Here is a 24,325-nt window from a genome sequence, read left to right on the forward strand (position 1 = left end):
ATATATTTTAATTATTTCCAAAAGAGGTGAGGATCATTTTTAATAGTATATGAAAAAATAAAGTGAATCATAAAATCATAATCATGTAAGTATGAAATTACATAAAATTTTTATACACATAAAAACCAGCCCAACATGTATTTAACAAAAATATATCTATGCATATTTATATCTTAGTTTCCTGAAAAATTAGTAAAAAACAAGTTTTTAATGTAAAAAGAAATAAGTTAGTGAAATTTTCAACCTGGATTAACCGGTTAGAGTGTACAGTATATTTAAAAGAGGCTATGCTTAGTAATTAATTTTTAAAATTCCCTTAATGGAATGACTAATCACTCTTTAAAGGTCATTAAATCTTTTAAAATCAATATCCTCGGGATATGAGCAATTACAAGCTATAAGTGAAACAAATCTCAAACACGTTATTTTATGTAAAAAAATATTTTTATAATACGTCTTAATTAATCTTCTTCTAATTAAATACGTCTTCTTCTCCAAATAAAAGTGCAGCCATTGTTGCTGTTCTTCAAAGTTTAAATAATCAAATTCAGCCCCTTTTTAACATCCAATTTTTATTTATTTAGTCTGAAGTATCATTTGTTTGGGAAGGGCTAAGCATGCATTTCAAAAATTTTGAGAAAAATTTCAATAGAAAATATATAAAAAAATATGAATTGGGAAGGACTTAAGCCCTCCCACACCCCTTACTGTGTCCGCCACTGCTAGAGGATTTCATGACAACTCTACTAGGTTTGTGGATTAATCGAGTGCTGGCTAATTGGGTTGTGATTTATTTGATTATAGATATTCAATGTTTTTTATATATAATAAAAAAGTCTCAAACCACTAAGGTGTGGTGAGTGAAAGCCCACGAGACAACAACAACAAAAAAGAACCTAAAAAAAACCAACAAAACCAACCAACAAATACTATCTAGCCAAAAGCACAAACCATAAAAAAGAGCAAGCAACAAGCAAGACTAAGACTCAAGGGAAGAGGAGCAACATACCACTTCGGAAGAAAGCAAGACAGATCAAGGCGAACAAGTACCTTATCCTCCAATTCCCACGTGTGAGGTCGCTCAAACTGTCAGTAGAGGTCCGTTCGGGTGGTGAAGCTCCGACACTAACTCTTGATCCACGATCTTAAGCGCCATATAAGTCTCTTTTTTCAATCTCCCAATTCAGTTCCAAACCTTGGAAAATGATCTCATTCCGAATATTCCAAATTGACCAAGCAATGACATAGAACATAGAACTCCAAAGCTTTTTGTCAAACTTGAGCAAAGGAGTATTCATCCAAGAGATGAAGCACGCCATTGGTTCCTTAGGCATGCAAAATGAGTTGTTCCACCGCTTACAACAGTAATACCAAGGGTTGCTGGAGACTCTATAACTGAAGATGATATGCTCCAGGGTTTCCGACTCTTCTTTACATAAAACACACTTATCATCTTCGATTCCTGGAGTACAAAATCTGTGTAGCCTAGCCTTGGTATTGAGCATTCCTTAAAGAATAAACAAGACATGTAAGACTACTCGAGGTGGTGCTGCGTTCTAATTTATTTTATTTGTATATTGTTATATTAGTAAAACACAAGCATATATGTTTAATTAATATAAAATTAAAGGTTATTTGTTTTGTTTAGTTTTTTATATTATAGGAATCATCAATTAAGTGTCGAATTAGGTATCAAACATACATAACAGTAGACTATAGTTGCAACTAAGTCTAACCCATTGGGCTAAAGGTTCTAGGTCAGTCCAGACAGTCCTATACTCGAGTTGTGGACTAATTACACTGTAATTTTATCGAGTTAGAAATTTCTAATTCTAATTTTTTAAATTACCACAAACTGATATTCCCAATTATACTAAACTGTATAAAGTATAAACCATATTAAATTTTCACCAGTATAATAATTGTGATAATGTCTTTGGTTCGAAACAGTGGCGTATGCAAGTAAGAACAAGGGGGTACAACTGTACCCCCAAAATTCATGATATTAATACTACAGTTATTGATGATTTATTTAAAAGCGTGGTGCTCCAGTGATCCGCTGCTCATAATGCCTCTCCCACTGCCATGAGTTCGATTCCTGGCTAGAGCAAACCTTTAAATTTTATTTTCCTTTTCTTTCTCTTTTTGATTATGAAAACTACCTTTTCATTTTTGTTATGCATTCTTCTTTTCATTGTTTTAATTATGTTTATATTTGAATATTTTTTTATTTATGTACTAACATTTTCATTTTTGTTAGTTAGTTATTTTGATATTAGGATTGTCTACTATACTTTAATTATATTATATTTGTTATTTCATTTATTTTAATTGCTTTATATATAATATTGATATTTTTTTTATCATTTTAAGTAACATAACTCGTACTTCAAATAAAAAAATTCTTAGTTTTTTTATTGCTTTTATTTTTTAATATGAAATTCTTATTTTTAACATTTTAGGTAATACTCCACGTCCAACTTTAGGAGTTCCATTTGAGTTTGGTATGCGTTTTTTAAAAATTGTAAAGAAAATTGGTGAAAAATGATAGTGGAATGTGAGTCTCATTTTTATATATTAATCTTATAATAAAGTATGAGTGAAATAAGGTTAGTGGAATGTGAGGCCTATTGTCATTTATGGAATATTTTAACCGAAACTCTTAATGTGAGACGGACTAAAATGGTAAACCGAGACTTCTAAAGTGAGATGTATGGATTATTATTTTTATTACAACTCGTACTTCATATAAAATTTTCTTACTATTTAAATTATTTTTATAATCAATATTATTTTATTTATAATAACTATTTGTCATATCATTCGTACCCCCAAATCAAAAACTCTGGATACGCCACTGGTTCGAAATGTGCATATAAAATGCTAAAATGAACATTTAATCAAAATATACGACAAAATTGATAAACAAATCATTATAACTTTCAAGAAAGTCAGAGACATCTTTTGACATGTTTAATGTCTGGATCATTTTACGTCCTCCATTTAATAAAAATTCAGGATATCTTTTCGTATTTTTTCAAAGTCTTGCCAATTGTGCAAATTAGTAAAAATTTAGGCCACAAAGAAATTGTTACTAATATATTTTATTTAAAAGTTAATTTTTTTTCAATTGGAAAATATTTTTAATACTTATTATAATATTAACCGGCCGTCATCTTTCAATTTCAGAAAGTTTTAGAAGATCAAGAAGTAATTAGTTAGAACGAGGAGTGAGAGAATGATTCACTTTTTTGGCTAACTAATCAAACTTATTCACATGAAATTGTCATGTAAGAATGAGAAATGAGGGCCAGATAGATTTTCTTCTCTCCGATTCTGCTTTTTTTTCCCCAGAAATCATAAAGTTTTATTTTCTTAATTTCTCCAAAAATCGTGCTCAATCTTTCAAGAATAGTTTTTCTAGAAAAATGTTCTGCAAAGTTTACTTCTCCAAATCTTTGTCCTCTTTCTAAAACTGTTCAATCTTTCAACACATTGTCCAAAATTGATTCTGGGAATAAACTAGAAGCTCATAGGTCTAGTACAAAGAAAGGATTCAGAGCATCCACAGTGGTGTCTCTTATCCGTCTCTTAACCGTCTCATCTCTTCACTATTCATGGGCTCTACTGTACTTTTCACTCCATCTCTTAACTAAGAGATAGCACCCACATCAATCCATCTCTCAACCATCTCATCTCTTAACTATTCATTCAATTTCATTTTTCATTTTTATTTTCAACAAATCCAATTAATAAAAAACACACTTCATTAAATAAAATAAAATTACAATTTAAAATCCTAAAAATAAAAAAATACATAATTAAAATCCTAAAAAAAATAAAAACACACATAATTAAAATCCTAAAAAAATAAAAATACACATCATTAAAAAAATGGAGGCAAAGAGTTGTCTAATGAAGATCATTTGCGTCTACTCGTTGCCAAATTTTGCCCAAATGTGCTCCATTAGATCCTCCTGGAGTTGGCCGTGGGCGGTAGAATCACGTGTCCTAGCCCGAATACACATCCGCTCTTCCAAAGACGGATGCAAGCACTGCGAGGCGGACTACTTGCGGTAGAGCTTCCCGCGGTCTCAGGGTCGAACCAATTTCCCGCCTGAGGTCCTTCGTCGGCAACAATCATGTTGTGCAAGATTATGCACGTATACATGATGTCGACCATATTATCTATAAACCACGTACGAGCCGGGGCTTTGATAATGTTCCATCGAGCTTGGAGAACCCCGAACGCTCTCTCCACATCCTTGCAAGCAGCCTCTTGCTTCTGCGCAAAAAGAGCCTGTTTTTCGTTCGCATGCCTGTTGAACGTCTTCACGAAGGTTGGCCACTTCGGATAGATGCCGTCGGCAAGATAGTACCCCATTTTATACTGGCGGTTGTTAGCGACGAAGTTGATGGCCGGCGCTTTACCATTCAAAACTTCAGTGAAGAGGTTGGAGTGGTTGAGCACGTTGATGTCGTTGTTCGAGCCGGGGACCCCGAAATACGCATGCCAAATCCATAGCCGGTAGTCGGCGACGGCCTCGAGTATAACGGTGGGGTGGGTGCCTTTGTGGCCGCTCGTGTATGACCCTCTCAACGCCGTTGGGCAATTCTTCCATTGCCAATGCATGCAATCGACGCTCCCGAGCATCCCGGGAAACCCGTGTGCTTGTTCGTGAAGTTGGAGCAGAAACTGACAATCCGCGGTGTTTGGCTTCTTCAGAAATTCGTCGGTGAAGGCTGCCCGGACGCCTTTGCAGAATTCCATCAAACAAAGTCTCCCAGTGGTTTCTCCGACGTGTAGGTACTCGTCGAACAAATCCGTCGTTTGTCCAGTAGCAAGCTGACGGATTGCTGCAGTACATTTCTGGAGCGTCGTGTGACTGGGACGGCCAGTAGCGTCGAAACCTTCTTGGAAGTACTCTTCCCGGGCCGCCAATGTATTTGCGATATGCAAAAATAGCGGGCGTGACATACGGAAACGGCGACGGAAGTAGGTATCATCCCATCTCGGGTTGTTAGAGAAGTAATCGCGTACCAACCTTGCGGCGGCTTGCTCCCTGTCACGATGGATGTATTTCCGGGTTCGCTTTTGACGCGCCGCGGCTTCCTCCTCCTCCCTACGTCGATCTTCTTCTAGCGATTGTTCCATTAGTTGACGCATTAGCTCAAATGGATCCATGAATTGATTAAATTTGGGAGAAGAAAAATGTTTTGAGATGAAGAATGTAGTGTGTTTGAGTGAGAATAGAGAGTTTTTTATGGTGGATAATTTATGGGAATGATTTGGTTTTTATAGAAGTGATTTGGGGCTTAAAAAAAAGTTAAAAAAAATTAAAAATTTGTAAAAAACGGCTATAAACGGCTAGTATAATTTTTGAAATTTTTTTTATATATATTTTTTATTTTTTTGAATTTTTTCTGATTTTTAAAAAAAAAATAAAAAAAAATCAATTTTAACGGATATAAACGACGCCCACTTGCGGGACGGCGAGTGGGCGTCACGCACGAACCGGAGCTCGCCACGTCGCCCAAGCGCGTGGCGTCTCGTCTCGCCGGGAGCCCCTTCACTAAGAGACGTGGGACGAGATAGAGACGGGATGGGGATGGGATGCATCCCACAGCGGCGTCTCTTATCCGTCTCGTCTCTCCGAGACGAGATAGAGACGGTTTTGTGAACCGCTGTGGATGCCCTCGTTAGCTCATAGGTTAAGAAATAAATATAATTCTTAATTTATTTTTCTGTGGATAACTCGATTCAGCTCAGTGTTAAAGAGTAGTTGACTTCAAGGTTTTAGAAGTAGCAGCTTGTAATTGAATAGAGATATTAATTATAGTGTGTAATCCACGATTTAGATACTCGAGGAGGGAGTTTAAATGAATTTAGTGAACGTCTTTACAAAACAATATTTAATGTATTAATTAGATTTAAAGAGTAGAGATCTAAATCATATGATTCCATTTCTTTTCATATTATCTCTTTAGGATTGATTATTATTTATTTTGTTTTGTCTTTAATTATAAAACCAAATTTCGCTTATTGTTGCAGAAAAAAAGGCGATTTTGTCACCTTGGCGGCGCCCAGATTCCGGTTCGACATCATGTGAGGGGGTTAAATCAGAGTACGCAGTAGCCCATTGAGGGAGAGGCCTTAACCCACTGACTGCCAGAAGCCCATTTCCCAAAACCTCACACTTGTGCCTGAGAGATAGAAGCAACTACACGATAGCAGTGAGATTTGAACTCAGACTTATTGCAGCAAGATCTGCCACTACATTGCCAACTGCGCTACGCCCCTACGGGCAAAATTTATAAATTTCGCTTATTGTTAGTGTAGATAGTAGTAGTATATGCTACTCCCTCAGTCCGCGAATAGAAATCCCGTTTTTCCATTTTAGTCCGTCCGCGAATACGAGTCCCGGTTCATTTTTTACCATAAATGATAATAGGGTCTCACTTTCATCTAATTCATTTCACTCACATTTCATTTAAAACTAATATATACAAGTGAGACCTCTATTACACTAACTTTTTTCCACTCACTATTCTTAACATTTCTTAAAACCCGTGCCGCCAAGGAATGAGACTCCTAATGGCTGACGGAGAGAGTAATTGACATTACAATATTTAAACTTAGATTAATCAATCTCTATAGATACAATATTTTTGCTTGCTTCTCCATATTATAAACTTACAGTTTAGTTTCACTCAAAAAAAAATATTACATTATCAAACACGTGGATGCTACAAAAGGTAAAAAATGTGATAATTATTTCATTATATAATTTAATTAGTGAGATTTAGTAAAATGAGAATAAATTAAATTATTTTTATTATTATAATATTGAAAACAAATTGATGTTACCAATAATTCAAAACATAGTTAGTCTCAACAATAAACTACACGTCAGTACACACAATGAACTGTATCTCCATACAATAATGAATAATACTTCAACACAATATTGGCATACCCCAACAAATAAATAAATCATACTTCAGCACATATATAATTAAATCATACATTAAAAATAATGAAGTGGTATGATACAAAGTATGCTTAGATATTTACATTAAAAATATACTCGTAAAGTTATTTTTAATTTACATGTCATGATCTCATCCGAGGATTGCGAGTAAATCATAGTTATGTAGGAGTATAATTCCTACACATATAGATACATTAATTTTACTTCTATATTTCAATAACCCCGAGACCAAAATGCTCCTTGGCTTTCGGTATAAGTAGCTATTTCATGTTTATCTTGAATTCATTTATATTTTTATCTTCAATATAGGGTTCCCTTGTAATCAATTCATTTAGGATAACTAATTGATAAGAAAGAACAATAATGCGTCGAACAAAATTTGATGTATCTTTATATGACTCGATCTCGATGTCTAGTCTTGCCTAAGCTAAGACTTCTTTTATAGAAGAATCTCAAAAGCTTTTGACAAAAAGATCAAGACACATAAAAGGATAATGCCTCAGCTTGTGTCCACGTTAATGCTTGGCTGCTTGCTCCATATATTTTTATTCAATATATGTACAAACTATGTCAAAAGAAATAACCATTCTCAGCCATACTTATCCCTGTGTTTCATCAAATATAGGGATCGGAAATAGGAATTAGCATCACCATTTTTTGTATGTTCATAATTTATTATCATACATGTATCTTAGTGATACTATTATCATAAAAAAATTAAATGAAAGTGCAAAGGGATTTCAAACTTATAATCATGCATATTTATTGTTGAGAGTTTAGCACATGGAAATTTTCACCTTGAAGTTGACATATACAATTATAGTTAGTGTTGATTAAAAGAGATTATGGACTAGATGAGTTCATAAATATGGTCTTCTGATGTCAGTCAATACTATTCTTACATACATTTATTAAAACAATTATCCTTAAATGCCACGTTATGTGTTTAATTAGATTCTTGAATCATACATATATACAAAGACTAATCCGGATAATGATAAATTAGCAATAAAATGGGAAGACTAATCTAAAGAAACATTGCACATTACCCGTGGGGAACATTGAAATGGAGGGAAATGGATTAGTGGTCCAATTGAGATGACACTAACACTTACTATTAAGATGGACCATTAATAGTATCGTTAGGGAACATAACCACATGCATATTTTATAAGTGTTAGTTAAATCATAACTAAAACTAATTAATTATGCTCCGTCTTGTCAATCTCCCATAAGCCCTTTCTTTTATGATGATGATTATGACACCAAATCCATCCACTCTATCCCTTAATTACCTTTTATGGAAACTTAATCTCGCGATAACAATCATTAGTGCCTCGATAATCTCACACCGGTCGTTTTTACAAGTTACATAACATTTGGCCACATATAAAATACTTAAAAAATAGGCTTAAAGGGGAATTATTGTGGAGATTGACTTGTAATCCTAGCTAAATGAAGAAGCTAAACACTCCTTTTCTTGAAATATAAAAAGAAATGGGAATTATAACGTTAAGTCAATCAATTACTAAAAGGTGTTGTCGTTGAAATGCACCCTTTGTCCCCCCAAGTAAGAATAATTACACAAGATGCTTTTTGCTTTGTAGTGGGAAAATGATGGAGGGCTTTCTTCTCACATTAAAATGATAGCCCTTTTAAATTAAATGTGATTATGGTCCTAACTACGACTATTTCACATTCTAACTTTGAGTTGAGTCTTGTCAATCAATGTAAGTGTAGAGTCGTTTGTCAAAATCTAATTGGACAAGGGCTAATGAACCCTAGAGGTGTCATTATAAGAAATTTAAAGTGGGGAAATAACCCCTAATTTAGTGTATCTAATTCATCTCAAATGAATTGAATTACTAGGAGGGTGACAAATCTATAATTACTAGGAGCGGGGTACATCTATAACTAGAAAACTGACGTGTGTGGGCACAATGTAGAAGAACCAAAGGTCTCGAGTTTGATTTTACCATAACACAGACGAATTCACCTTGACATAGTTTTTAAATTTCAATTTATTTATCAATAAAAAAATTAGAAAACTCATAATATTCTAATCGTCAAACACATGTGGATCTATAAAAATTAATCATGAGATGTTTGGGCCGATTTAGCCCATCCATTTTATATGACTATAACATCGTGGCATCAGAGATTGCAAGTGTTTTCATTTGAAAAACAATCATCCACCAATTCTCAATGGAGCTAAATATATCATTGCAAAAATAATACAGTACTTAATTGGGTTTCAAAATAGGTGCTGCATAAATATATATTGATACTTTCAGAGGTGTAACTTATAAAAGATTTAGATTCATTAGGACATAGAAATGGCAGGCCCACTAAGTAAATTATGTAAAGTAAGAAACTGTTATATTGGACTTGGGCCAAGAAATCTCAATTCGATCGAACATGTAAAATCACAAAATCTTAGATATAACAACTAGCATGCATCAATAGTGGCAAGCTGTCAACAAAAACAAAAAAATAGTGGCCAGCTGTCTAAACATGATATCAGACACCAAGAATTAAAAACCAGTAATTCTAGGGAAAAATTGGAACTAATAAAATAAAAAATATAAATCTAATTAATCATACAGAATCGTAGGACTATAAAATCTTTAGCTACCCATGATTAAATTGTATAAACAAAGAAAAAATGACTGCTATAATGAATGGGAAATTGGTTTCTAAAACCATGAACTTTGCCTAAAATTTGGTATTTCCCATGAACTTTGAAATTGGTATATAATATCACAAACTTTGCATTTTGTTTGGTATTTCCTACGGCATGTTTATTACTATATTTGACTAACTTACGAGGCTTTTATCATACTTGACACAATTAAATCAACGTGGTTTTCAACGTGACTTTTTATGCTACATGTTATGAACTTAAAAAGTGGTTTCAAATATTATAAAACATATCACGGTTGCCTATGTTAAATAAGATTTTGATGAAAATATCTTATTTGAGTGAGTTCGGGAAATACCAAACAAAATGCAAAGTTCGTGATATTATATACCAATTTCAAAGTTCATGGGAAATACCAAATTTTAGGCAAAGTTCAAGGTTTTAGAGACCAATTTCCCATAATAAATAAATGAATCTAATCTGTAGGTAAATCCACGATTAACAACTTGAAAATCTTCAATCCTAACTAATTTGCAGAAAATAAGTGTAGAGAGAGATAATCTATGTAAAGGACCCGTTAAATGTTATCACTGGTTTAAGGCCCAACTTTTTTTGAACATATAAGCCCACTAACTTGGAATCGAGATTAACTCAAATCATATCCAATCTATACATTTTAAATCATAGGCCAATTTTCTTTTATCCTCGTCCTTTAAATACATTGTGGCACATCAAAACACAATTGCATTTTCATAAAACTATTACCTAATTGTGACATCTTTGTATAATAATTGTATAGTAATGAAATTGCATAACAAACATATAATTAAGAGCTCAAATTTGAAGGACAACAACCAAATAAGGGAAAGATAACTAGATAAGATTTTATCAGCTCTCCAAATTTGAGATATTGTATCTTCTCGAATAACGAGAAGAACAAATGTGATTAGGCAATAAACAAGATTTGAGGAATATACTTCACTCAAAAAAGGTAAATCCCTCGCCCCAAGGGCTCCAACACTCCGGCTCAACAGAATAGTAAGGGGTAATCACGATAAATCTCAGTCTATTTTTTAAGAAAATCATCGTGTATTAGATATTTGAACCTAAAATCTACACTCAATTACCTCTTTGAAGAACAACTAAGGTTTTGAGACATATCGTAAACCATCAAAGCTTACTACTAAAGATAATTAATGAGGCACTATTTCAATAAAATAAAACTCATCTTCCAATAGTCTTGCCAATCATCTAAAATATTCTAGAGCCAAGACTAAAAAAGGTATTTTCAAAGGTTACAATATGGAGACATTGATTAATATGGTCAAGTGGCTCAAATATTTATTCAACCACGTCTTTGATTTCTACTTCACATCAAATATGAAGTTCAACCACACATTTACACATCAAAGCATGACTCGACATAAATGCAATGTATCAAATCATTCTCTTATGCTCTTTTTTATTTCTCGTCTATTAAGCAAATTCATGAAACATTTCTCTTATTAGCTCATGAGATTGACAAAAAAATAAATCAAAGAGCCATCTTTCTCTATCAACAACCAACAATAACACCAAATAAATGTCCCATAAATTTCGTATCATAATTCATAGCCTATCATCCAAGACATAAGCGAAGGTAAATAAGATCAAAGTAGATTAAAAAAAAAAGAAAAGTAATTAATCATTTAAATCATCAAATTTGGTCAAAATCTAGTCCATCCATAAAATTTAAAATCCGCTAATTAGATCATGAAGTTTCAATTTTTCTTGTTATTCCATGAGTTGAATTTTAGGTGAAATTTTTGCATCTCTATATTGAAATCCATCTTGAAGAATTTAGATTAAGCTTCTTATGATTACACTTTGGGATATACACACATCTTTTTCGTAAATTAAATCTTAATCCATCTTGAAATCTCAATTCACCTCAACAAAGATTCCAACTAAAATTCAACTTATGAGATAAACTAAAAAAATTGAAACAACATGATTTAATTAGCGGATTTCAAACTTTATGGGATAGACCAGATTTTGACCAAACTTAGTGATTTAAATGGCTTTTTATCCTAAAAAATATCCACCAATTCATATTGTCAATTTGGTAAATCTAGACTAGGAAATTTTTTGTCAGTATACATAAAATACTAAGCTTGTTTCGTTTAGCTAAAAACTTCATAGTTCAAAAACCTTTTATCAAGGCAGAGCATCAAATACCTTGTGATCACCTTGATTAAAAAATTAAAATACCTACATATAACAATTTTTACTCTATAATAGAGCAAGATACTGTTTTTTGGATATGATTGGACCAGAACTAATTTTTCTTCCTATATTCTATAGTGTAGCTATAGTCAAATGCTCGCTTCAATCCAAAACTAACACTACTATCTGTAAATATAAATAAACATTTTTTAAATTAAATTAACAATCACCTAACCAAATTTCTGTGCATTGACAGGTATGACGTTGTCTTTTATTCCTATCTGGAACTGAAAATTAGCCTTTACTTCTCTTGTATGACAGGTATTACACAACTAATCACTCCAATTAACCCTTTTTTTTCCTGATAAATAGCACAAAGAAACAATAATCACAATTAAAAAAACTGTAATCCAAATTGGGGTTGTTCATAACCGACAAAAATGAGACAACTGTTGGGCAAAAAAAATAATATTAATCCGTTAACGCAAATATGGTCCCATGATAAAGCTTGTTACTTTTGCAATGACAGCGCCTACTCCCTAACATTTGTTTCACAAAAATTCAAGAATTTCCAGTATGGCCTCTCTCATCCATTGGATTCTTGCTATTTGATATTTATGTGTACAGCTCTTTTTTTTAATTAATTTATTATTTGATGGATTTCCACTGAATTGGTCTTGACAGATCATCAAGCATGTGACATTGTATATGAGTGGTGTGGTTTTTTCTTCTACTCTGTGCAGTGTGTGTTTTGCTTTTGAGCCCCCAACCCCACCCCCCCTGCTTTTGTGGTTGTTGCCAACCTTCTCATTCCTTTCTTTTTTCCTGCTTCAGTACTTGTTTTTCTTCTCACTTTCTTTTCTCTACCAGCTTTCTTCATTGTTGATCCATGGCTACTGAGCCTGTTGCATCAGATCATCTCGCCCCTGCTGAGGTATGCTGTTTGTTCCTTCCTTTTTGTTTGATTGTGCTGTTTTTGTGTTGAAAAATTGTTTCTTTGGTTAGTTTATGGCTAGAACTGGTTAAAATAGTTCTAATCAGCACTAGAAATCTTAAAATCATGTTTGCCCTTTTGCTGTGTTTCTAGTTTTTGGTTGTGGTGCTGTTTGCATATTTGCTTAGTTTGTGTAATCATGGGACATATGTGTACATTAGTTGCTTAGTTTATGCAATCTTGATTAGAGAATTTAGAAAGAAATTAGAAATTTAGAAAGAATGAAACCTATAGCTAGCAATTCTCAAAACTGAGCACATGTTGCATCAATTAGTATTTTCTTGGTTTTGTGGGAGAGTTTGAGCTTCCTTAACCCTGTTCTCTTTTTCCAAATTGATTGTTTTGTTTTATGTTCAGGTGAAGAAAGTTGAAGCAGAGTGTGAATCAGCAGAAGCAAAGATAGAGGAGAAGAAAATTGAGGGTGATGTCAAAGATGGTGTTGCTGATGAGCAGCCTAAAACTGTTGCTGAGGAAAAGGTTGAGGATAAGGAAGTCGCGGTCGATGATGTGAAGGCTGCTCCGGAACCTGCTCAAGAGAAGGTCGACGATAAGAAGCCGGTGGAAGAGGAATCAACGAAAGAGAAGCTTGATGATAACAAGCCTGCTGAAGTTGAATCAACTCAAGAAAAGGTAGATGACAAGAAAGTCGAGGATGTTCCAGTGGTCGAAGCAGAACCGGAGCCTGCTCCTGCTGAGAAGCAAGTGGAGGAAAAGTGTGTTGAGGAGTCTAGTGAAGTGAAGCTGGAGGAGCCAGCAAAAGTGGTTGATGAGCCGGCTGAGGTTGTTGAGAAGAAAGAGGAAAAGGCCGAAGAAACGCCTGCTCAAGTGGTCGAAGAGGCAGTTGAGAAAGTAGAGAAAGAGGCTCCACCGGCCGAACCTACTGAATGTTCTGCTGAGCCAGCCAAATCTGAAGCTGATCCGGTCACCAAAATCGAAGAAAATAAAGTTGAATCGAATGTGACAACAGAAGAGAAGGCTGATGAGGCTGAGAAGATTGAACCAAAAAGTGATGTGGCTGAAGAGAAAAGTGTTGTGGCTGAAGAATTGGTAGAGACTGAGGCAAAGCCACAAGCTGAAGCTGTCGAAAAGGCCTGTGGAGACGAGGCGACACCCAAAGACATCAAACCGGAGGAGACGACAAAGGAAGAGGAGAAAACTGGTGAAGAGAAACAAGTTGATGAGACAGTAAAGGAAAGTGTTGAAACTAAGGTGAAGACTCAGAAGCAGTCTCTTGTTAAGATCGTGAAGCAATCGCTGGTGAAGGCGAGGAAAGCCATCACTGGGAAATCAAAGACGCCGGCGGCTCCTACAGAAGCCAAGGATGATGGCAACAAGTAGCAAGTTTGAATGAAGTGGAAATGGTGATATGGTTTGTTTATTTGTGTGATAAGTTGCAGTTTGTGAAGGTTGTCTGTGTATGTCTGATGTTGGATTGTTTGCCTGCATATGTTAGATAATACTACTAGTGTCATGCACACACAAGAAGATTTCCCTTTTCTTCTTTTCTTTTCCCATTTTTTTGATATATTCATTTGTTGGTTTGTGTATTTATGTGATGATGCAAGAAGAAGATATTCAATTTATTGGTGTATTGGTGTAAATACATTTCAGTATTGAGTGTTTTCAGTTTTACTAGTGTTTATGCTGTATCAATAATTTCTTATTTTGTCATATCAATACATTCACAAAATCATTGCACTTGCATTTCATTAACTTTTTCACTAACTTTCCTTCATATTTTTTAAACTCGCATTTATGCAATATGAGACATCAGATTGTAGAATGAGGGAGTATGAGTTAGCATGATATGGAAATGATGTTGGGTAATTGCGGGAAAAAATTAAGAAATTTAGTCAAATTTTTGTTTGGTACTCAACTTTAAGTAAAAAAGCTTGAATTCATTTGCAATTATTGATTGCATTGCGAAATAATCTAGTTGCCCTATTGCCCTCTCTAATATATTGTCGATGAGTTTCAATTAAACAATTTTTGTCCTTTATAAATGGACGATATCATGTAACTCATCAGCGATGATATTCACATGGAGTATGACCTATCGGCTGCTATATCAGATAAAACTTCACCAAAATCTTTTGATCATATCAGATAAAATGTCATAAAAAAAATGCGAACTAAATTTTGACTAAAATTCATTGTTTTTCGGAGTTCACTATAATGGAGAGGGCACACCAATTTTATCCCAGAACATAAACATCTGTGGCATGAAGCCATGGTTTTTGCATTTTATACATAGACAAAACCAACTGCAATAATTCATCACCAACATGTGGAAATAAATTAATTCACCTGTAACTGCAACTGCAACACAAGGCCTATATATCATCATTGATTTATTCAAATAACTCCCACTGCAACCATCACGACAAATTGATATATTATAAGATGATTGGATGACAATAGGTAGTGAGGATTGAATTCTTCTATAATATAAATGCCTTGCTCATTTTTGGTTTTAATTTCCGTGGCCAGGGCATCAAAATTTAGATTTCTCCACATAAGAAAAAATCATTATGTTTTTTTGGACACCTATTATCCACGTCTTACTCTGGCACCAGTGAGGGGGAAGTATGGTGTTGTCTGTCACGGCCCCAACAATTTTAATAAAATATGGAGTATAAATTTGTAATATTGTAAAACCCAAAAATATAATTGTATTAATATTTAAAGAGTAAAGGTCAAAACTGGTCCCGAACATATGCCCATTTTACGATTTTGGTCCTATATTTTATCTTTGAATTTTTGCGTCCTGAACATTTCGGCTCAGATCACAATTGGTTATACACTAATAATTTCGTCAATTTTTAAACGGTTTTAACCTGATTTTGACCGATTTTGATGGTTTTAATAGTCTCATTCGGGTAAAAATCGTTTAAAAATTGACGGAATTGTTACTGTAGGACCAATTGTGATCCGAGTTATAATGTTCGGGATGCAAAAATTCAAAAGATAAAGTATAAGACCAAAATCATAAAATTGGCATATGTTCAGGACCAGTTTTAGTCTTTACTCATATTTAAATTTTAATTTTCTAAAGATGGTAACATTATTTCCAATACACACGAGGATCAAAACAAACAACATTCAATGGCAATATGAAAATTTAGAAGAAAAAAGATAGTAGTATATTTCTTGTGGTGGAAGTAGTAAATATAATTCCAAAAACAAAAACTGTATCAACACAGCTAAAATGTATCTAACCAGTAGTCACCTTATTTAGCAAGAGACCTATTCTTGGCATTGATCAACCCTTACCAAACTCAATTCTCATGAATATACACTATATATATGTATATAGCTCTTACTTTCTACTAAACAAAATATCTCCAACTCTGTGCAGTCTATCATAAGACTTTGACCTCATTCGACGACCTGGGGTAATGTCGTGCTGAGGAAGATGTCGACAACGGGACAATGCCAGCAGCCACGCGTCCTGCTAATCACACCCTGAATCGATAGCAAAACACTGTAAGCTACAAGAAAGAGTATGAGTAAAGAAAGACAAATTTAGTTAGGTATCCGTTGCGCTGACCTGGTTCTTTGTTGATGTCCGTTGAGTCCGTGGCACGTTTGTTATCTTGCACACCAGCCGATTGATCTACAACTTCTTTTCCAGGCTGCGGTAGAGATAAAAATTTAATAAGACTGCACAAAATTAAACAAACATTCTCCTATATCAATAAATCTGTTGTGTAACTACACATTCTTTCTTATTTCGAACCTGGTTGGATTTGTTGTGGATTGAGCTCCTAGCTTCGGCGTTGCAGATTGGCTGCAAGTTCATGGTTTTTGCTGGATCCTCAGACTTGATATTTTGAGATGTACTAGGAGTTTCGCAATTTCTCAGAGTACTTGATCCCATGGCACATGTTAAAGGGGGGCGTGGAGCTAGAGGAACGAAGGGTGGTCTTGGGACTGAACTCGGATATGCTTGAGCAGGATGACCGTATACTGGATGGTTTTGACCAGGCATTCTCTGGAAATTGGCAAGCCCGGGCACAGTAGAGGGAAAGTGTGGTACTTGGAGGGGAGGAACAGGATATATAGGACAGCTGGAGGATCCAGCGTTCATGTCTGGCGGCATAGCCATCCCGTAAGCCATGCCCATACCCACTCCGACGCCCATTGGTTGGAAATGTGGAACATGAGCAGGATGCATTGGTTGCATTCCGGCCGGGAACATCATTGGAGGCATGCATAACCCTGAACCCATGGACATAATCTGCAAACATCGACATTCCTCTTAAGATATCCTCAGGCAGTGCTTACGAGAGAGTATGGCCATTCACAAGTCCTTGGTACGATGGAATGTAATGAAGATATGAATGAAATGACATTTTTTTTGCATTTTCATTTCATTCCCTCCTTTATTCCATCGTACCAAGCAAATGAATGGAATAGAAGTAGGGATCACATTTCATCCCATCATTCAATTCCATCGTACCAAGAAGGGCCTAAGAAGTTTGTACTTCTAAAAAAAAAAGAATAAATGAAATGCTTGAAAGACTTCACATTACCTGTACTTGTAGTTGGAGGGTTTTTAGATATTCAATGGCTTCGTCGAGCATTGAAGCTTTATCAGCCTGACAGTGGAAAATGGTAGAATCAATCAAAGCCAAAAGAGGGTAAATGACACGTAAACTTCTAGATGGAGTTCGAAAACTCATTAAAACAACAAGACCAAATGAACGAAGGTGGTGTTGAGGGGCAGATTCAGTTTCTGTAAATGCAATATTTTCTAACAGAAGAATCCTCGAAACAAGAACAAATTCCATAAACATGAGTTGTGGTTGGATTCAGCATGAAGTAGATATCTCAGAATGTACTTACCTTATTGCAGTTTGGTATGAGTTCTTGTAAAGCACGCATTTTCTCATTGATCCTATCTCTCCGTCTCTGTTTACACATTATAAAATGAAGATCAATAATTTTTGAACATAGAGGGAATCGTTGGGCAATGAGATTCTTGCTCACCCTTTCAGAAAGATTATGCACTTCTGCTGCCCGGCTTCTCTTAGATCCTCTCACAGAAGTTGCTTTTTTTGCATCAACAGATTCGGTTTCAACATCCTGTCCATAAAAGAGTTAAGATAAACCAATAGCTAACATAAACAGAACAATTAGCATACTTTCTCATTACTTACATCACTACGGCATTCTGAGTCCTCAATATCGCAGAACTTTCTTTTTGAATATTGCGTTTGCTCGCAAGAAAGTCTATCAGCACTATTTCCAGAGCCAACAGAAGAAGAAGCAACCATAGGCTCAACGGTCCTATCACCCTCAGGAGCTCCTTTTGCAGAACTGTAGTTATTGCTTGGAATCAGTGGCTTGTCGTTCTTGATGGAAATTTCTTTGCACAAATTATCGGCTCTTTCTGGAGGGCATGAACCTTGAGATGCCTTAACGACTGGTTCACTAGAACCCACCGCAGGATATACACCAGAACCATGGGACTCAAAGTCTTTTGGCACGCTCTTAGCTTGCTCGAGGTGTATAGATTTGACTGGATTACTGTGATGGGCAGATGAACCTTTTTCCTTATTTTCATTTCTCTCCACAACTGACGATACCGACTTAGGAATTCCATCAGAGTTTGGGAGGCTTGCTTTGGCAAGAGTAGCTGGCCTTGAGAAATGGGAGAAGTTGAGAAAATTCGAATGATTAGTAGGTGGTTGAATGCTAACAGTATCTCTACTTTGAGCTGGATTCCTGAATACAGCATCCAGTTGGTCTTTCGAGTTATTGCTAACAACATCCGTGACTCCAGATCCTAAGGCGTCTGATGTCTGGCGATGAAGCTGAGGCAGCCACGAACCAAAAGGACGATCTTTAGAAGAAGAAACCTTCACATTGTTAGCCCCACTCTGCAGATTACTAACGGTCTGCTCACAACTACTCCTCTTGTCCACTGATGCAAAGCTATTCTGTGTAGACAATCCATTAGCCGTAACACCAGATATATGAGGCAGAATCTCGGAAGCATAACCTTGTCCGAGAGCATCATCCATGGGATAACTTAACCACGGAGCGATCTCATCATCTTGGCCTAAATCCATGTCCCCTGAAGGCACCACCGATGCCATATCATTCATGATACACTCAACTCCATATTTTCCATACCTTGCAGTGGTTGAATCACGAGCTCTCGATGTGGCAAGTGTAGGGCTTCTTGTAACCCTACTGGGCTGACCTTGCATCATAACCTGCCCATTCTCCCAAACTAGTTCAACTAATTCATTCTCAGGCCTGCACACAAGATCACCAAAAATAACAATGAATCAAATAAAAACACACACAAAAACAATAAAAACGATCATATTCGATTAGCTTGAGTCTTACTTAGAAGAGATGTCGGCTGGGGCCGGTTTCTGATGGCTAGATTCAAGTTTTCCTCTAGCCATTCTCAAAAACTCTGAAAGAGGCATTGTGAAAAAATAGAACACCTTTCTCTGAAAATCTCTGAGCTCTTGCAGCTTAATGCTAATGAAATCCCACCAACAGAAACTGTGTAAACCAGAATTACATCAATAAAACTCCCAAATCACCTAAAACTACCAAGACATTTTCAAGATAGCTACAAGTAAGAGTATGTAAATAGAGAAAAAAAGAAGCAAACAAGTAGAAATATTATATTGGTGTAAGATTGTCTTAATCTAGTTAAGTCTTAATCAGTAGAAGTTCCAGTCTCAAACTCATTAATTTAATAGAGCAGAAATACATTAAAAATACCAAATTGAGCTTGTTTAACTCAAAAACTGAATCTTGCTCAATCCAAATTCAATCATTAGCAGAATAAGCCACATGAAATCTTGTATAAATTAATCAACAACCCAGAGATCTTCCCCCTTAATCCCACAAGACAAAACTAATCTTGAAGAAAAACAAAACCTACCTCCTAAAATCAGCTCATCTGCCAACAAGATACAATCCTTTTCTTGGGATGTTTCCCAATATCTATCTTCAAAGATTTAAGCCTTTCCTTACACTTTTCCCAGATTTCAGTGTGAGCTATGATGGCTTTCTTGAATTCACCACTAATCCAATGTGTGCCACAATTATCCTTGGTTAAAAGCTCAATCTTTCACCATCCAGCTATTTGGTTTGAGCTTCGAGGCTTCAAAACTATAAGACTATGTTTATCAGCAACCACCCAACCCAACCCAACCAGCCACTTTTTCAATATTTAATTTATTTCTATCTCCTCCACATCATCTTCCACATCATCAATATTTATCCAACCCAACCACCCACATTTTCATGGTTTATCAATGACCACCCCAACCACCCAACCACACTATTATATATTTATTTTTATATTATTTTTTAATAATATTATTAATACATGAAATACTTATTATTGTAAATTTATAGAAAAACGTAATAAATGACAAACTAAAAATTATAAAAACAAACAAAAAAAAATATACATTACAATAATTGAAATATAAAATTTAAAATACATAATTGGTGCTCATACATAAGATGAAAACTAGACATTCAATTGCAATTGCCGAATTTTGCCCATATATGCTCAACCAAATCGTCTCGCAGAGCTTTGTGAGCTTCTCTGTTTTGAAGTTGGGCTTTGTTTTTCATGTAAGAAGCTAGACTCGCAATTCTATTCGTAGAATATATGAAATCATTATTCGCATCTCCATCTCCATTCTCATGACTACTTTGTCCAAGTCGATCTTGAATAAATTCTGCTGGATCACAATAGTTCGAATATGTGCTTCTTTCGTCTTCCACTATCATATTGTGCAAGATTATGCAAGCAATCATTATCTTCCCCATAATATCACGATCCCAAATAAGACATGGACATTTGATAAAAGCAAAACGAGCTTGCAAAACACCAAAAGCTCGTTCAACATCTTTTCGCGCAGACTCTTGATGTCGAGCAAACAACTTGTGCCTCATCGTTTGTGGACCTGGTATAGATTTGACAAACGCCGCCCATTGAGGATATATGCCATCAGTGAGATAATATCCCATATTTTTTTCCTGGCCATTTACTATGTAATTGACCTTCGGTGCTCGACCTTCCAAAATATCATCAAAAACAGGAGATTGATCAAGCACATTAATATCATTTCTCGAACCTGGAGTTCCAAAAAAAGCATGCCATATCCACAAATCTTGAGATGCTACTGCTTCCAAGATGATTGTCGGATTCCCGCTTCTTCCGGCATATTGTCCAGCCCATGCAGTGGGACAATTCTTCCATTCCCAATGCATGCAGTCAATACTACCCAACATGCCTGGAAACCCACGTTGTTCTCCAATATGCAGAAGTCTTGCCAAGTCTTCTTCGGTGGGCTTTCGCAAGTACTCATCGCCGAAGTTAGAGATTACACCTTCAACGAACTTGATGAGAGATTTGCGAATGAGTTGTGCGCTCATTCTCAAATATTCGTCGTGCAAGTCGGCCGCCGCCCCGTAGGCCAACATCCTCATCGCTGCTGTACATTTCTGAATTGCAGACATACCAAGTCGACCGGTAGCATCACGCTTCTGCACAAAAAAGTTGTCGGTGTCGATGAGCTTGTTCATTATTTTTTCGAACAAAGGTTTTCGCATGCGATACCTTGTTCGAAAAATATCTGGAGGATAGATTGGATCTTCAGCAAAGTACTGCTCGAAAATAATATCATGACCCTCTTCGCGTTTCCTTTCAATGTATCTCCTTTTAGCTCTAGCCGTCTGGGTTGTAGGTTGTGAAGGCAAGGTTGTTGGCCAAATAGCTATATCCTCGATTAGTTGATCGAGTTGCTGATTTTGTTCAACAATTTTTTCTTCCCATTCATTGTCTTCAAGAAGATTGAAAGCTTCAAAATTAGAACTTGATGACATTTTTTAGGGAGAGTTGGCTCAATAATCGTGAGAGGATTTGTGTATAATTTTCTTGAAGCATATAAGTAAATATATAGAAGTAATTTGTTGAGCATAGGATTCCACTACTATCATTTGTGATCACATGGGTTGTCCTTGGATTCCACCACCACTTGTGATAGAAAATGACTTGTCATGTAATCATACTTTGATTTTCGTGATCACATGGGTTGTCATTGGATTCCACCCCCACTTGATAGAAAATGACTTGTCATATAGTCACACTTTGATTTTCGTGATCACATGGGTTATCATTGGATTCCACCACCACTTGTGATAGAAAATGCCTTGTCATGTAGCCATACTTTGATTTTCGTGATCACATGGGATGTCATTAGATTCCACCACCATTTGTGATAGAAAATGCCTTGTCATGTAGCCATACTTTGATTTTCGTGATCACATGGGATGTCATTAGATTCCACCACCATTTGTGATAGAAAATGCCTTGTCATGTAGCCATACTTTGATTTTCGTGATCACATGGGTTATCATTGGATTCCACCACCACTTGTGATAGAAAATGCCTTGTCATGTAGCCATACTTTGATTTTCGTGATCACATGGGATGTCATTAGATTCCACCACCATTTGTGATAGAAAATGCCTTGTCATGTAGCCATACTTTGATTTTCGTGATCACATGGGTTGTCATTGGATTCCACCCCCACTTGATAGAAAATGACTTGTCATATAGTCACACTTTGATTTTCGTGATCACATGGGATGTCATTGGATTCCACCCCCACTTGTAATGTCATGTAGTCATACTTTGATTGAAGGGCTTATCACATAAACTGGAAATTACATAAGCAACATAAATTAAAGATTACATACTAAGCAACAGAAATTGAAGATTACACACTAAGCAACAGAAGTTGAAATTTGCATAATAAGAAACATACATTGAAAACAGATAAACTACGATCAATTCCCAAATAATTCTGCTATTAGATTGCGTTTCAACGTTTCTTCTTCTGGAGTTAAGTCCCTCCTAGCCATCAGCGGAGTAAGGATAGCTGCCTTGATGTTCCGTTCCTGAATATCACTAGCTGCTTTGATCTTCCGTTCTTGAATATCACATTCCCTTTCACGTGTAACTCTCATTTCACGCAGTGCTGCAGTGAAATCATTAGGGATTGTATATGAAGACGTTGCAACTTCTTTGCCTCTTCTTTTAGCCTTACTCTTAGCTTGATCTCTTCCGGTAGGACGCTGCAATGTTGAAGAACGACTCTCAGGAATGGAGTCAATTTGAGGTCCTCCTTCCTCACTAGTCCTCGACCTTTTTGAGCTCCCACGACTTTCTTCAAGACTATCTTCATCTGGCTGGAAACGCGTTGAACCAGTACTATTCAATTTCAATTCCCACTTAGGATTGTATCTCATCACCTCCTCAAACACCTTATGGTGAGTAAATTTTCTCTTACCATACAGTTGTTGAGCGGCTTTCTCAATGTCCTCTTTAGATTGGCCACTTGTAGCTCGATCATGTGCTTTTTTGTATGCAGCAATCCACTTTGTGACATTTGTGTTGAGTCGTTTGTAGCGTTGTCTCAATGACTCTAAACTTCTTTGTTGGCCCATTCCTGGATTTTCTTTTCTTGCTTCCTCATATTGATCAAGAACCTTTTGCCATAGATGGGCATTAGTTTGGTTGGTGCCAACAATTGCATCCCTGCTCACGAAACAATAAGCAGACATTAATGACATGTCTTCTTGCTCACTCCAATCATGTGGAGTGTTTGAAGCACTCAAGTTGGTTGGTGATATGACTTGGCTTGAATGTTGGTTTTGAAATGAATTTTGGAATTGATCAGAATTTGGAAAATCATCAAAACTAGGGAAATAATCTTGAGAAGGATTAAAATTTTGGGAAGGGTTGTAGTTTTGGGAAGGATAGAAATTTGGGGAATCGGAGAATATATTATTCTCATCATCATCCATAGTTAGCAACAAAGTAAGCTTAAAAATATGAAATTTTATCAAACAAGAAGATTATAGGAGGAGGAAAGAGATATTTTTTTTTGTGTGCAAACTATAGCAAATGTGGTCTCTATTTATAGAGGAAGAAAAATTATGAATTTTGATATAATTTTTATAATTTTATAATATTTTATATTAAAGATATATTAATTTAAAAGTATATATATATCAACCAATGAGATTGTGCCATTTGGCACAATCTCATTGGATGATGGAATGGAGACCGCCTGGTTGGTGTTTGGGTGGAGAGAGACCGTGGTCTACTTGAGATTGAGACAATATTATTGATTTTTTATTTTTTTTTTAAAGGTGGGGTGAGGTGGCGGTCGACCCACCCCACCGATAAACATAGTCTAAATACATTAGCATATATGTAGGGAGAGAGAGGGACTAATTTGGTGGTGGCGGAGGGGAAAAGCAATGAAATTAGAGGCAGTTTGGTATATATATGAAAAATTCCCAATAGCTTAGAACTTATGTAAAGCTCTGCGCTTTATCAACTCTCTTAACTCTATTTTTAAGAATCTTACTTCTTGTTTAATAGTACATCATTTACTTGTTACTTATTGTTTAATTTATTTATTAACTAAATTC

At 35.6% G+C, this 24,325-nt stretch overlaps 3 protein-coding genes across 4 annotated transcripts; 1 reads left to right on the top strand and 2 right to left on the bottom strand.

Annotated features, from left to right (window-relative positions):
• Window positions 1-12,605: 12,605 nt before the first annotated feature.
• LOC125222526 (uncharacterized) lies at window positions 12,606-14,464 on the top strand. Its single transcript, XM_048125188.2, has 2 exons — window positions 12,606-12,772; window positions 13,190-14,464. The coding sequence occupies exons 1-2, from the start codon at window positions 12,728-12,730 to the stop codon at window positions 14,168-14,170; spliced, it is 1,026 nt and encodes a 341-aa protein (XP_047981145.2). The 5' UTR covers window positions 12,606-12,727; the 3' UTR covers window positions 14,171-14,464.
• A 1,488-nt stretch (window positions 14,465-15,952) lies between these two features.
• On the bottom strand, window positions 15,953-19,975 carry LOC125222959 (transcription factor PIF3-like). The gene is made up of 9 exons (XM_048125871.2): window positions 19,746-19,975; window positions 19,193-19,357; window positions 17,995-19,099; window positions 17,825-17,920; window positions 17,681-17,746; window positions 17,368-17,433; window positions 16,572-17,072; window positions 16,383-16,467; window positions 15,953-16,297 (listed from the first exon to the last, which is right to left on the bottom strand). The coding sequence occupies exons 2-9, from the start codon at window positions 19,276-19,278 to the stop codon at window positions 16,287-16,289; spliced, it is 2,016 nt and encodes a 671-aa protein (XP_047981828.1). The 5' UTR covers window positions 19,279-19,357; window positions 19,746-19,975; the 3' UTR covers window positions 15,953-16,286.
• Window positions 19,976-22,530: 2,555 nt separating this feature from the next.
• On the bottom strand, window positions 22,531-24,079 carry LOC148934031 (uncharacterized). Of its 2 annotated transcripts, XM_089063095.1 has the most exons (2): window positions 23,176-24,075; window positions 22,531-23,074 (listed from the first exon to the last, which is right to left on the bottom strand). In XM_089063095.1, exons 1-2 carry the CDS (start codon window positions 23,272-23,274, stop codon window positions 22,673-22,675), a joined length of 501 nt encoding a protein of 166 aa, XP_088919221.1. In that variant the 5' UTR covers window positions 23,275-24,075; the 3' UTR covers window positions 22,531-22,672. The 2 variants fall into 2 exon arrangements, with proteins under 2 accessions (XP_088919221.1, XP_088919218.1); XM_089063092.1 differs by having other exon boundaries at window positions 22,531-24,079.
• Window positions 24,080-24,325: the final 246 nt, after the last annotated feature.

The sequence above is a fragment of the Salvia hispanica genome, chromosome 1 (genome assembly GCF_029641045.1).
Source record: "Salvia hispanica isolate PSC_SH4W2 chromosome 1, Shi_PSC_v1, whole genome shotgun sequence".
Classification (NCBI taxonomy): domain Eukaryota; kingdom Viridiplantae; phylum Streptophyta; class Magnoliopsida; order Lamiales; family Lamiaceae; genus Salvia; species Salvia hispanica.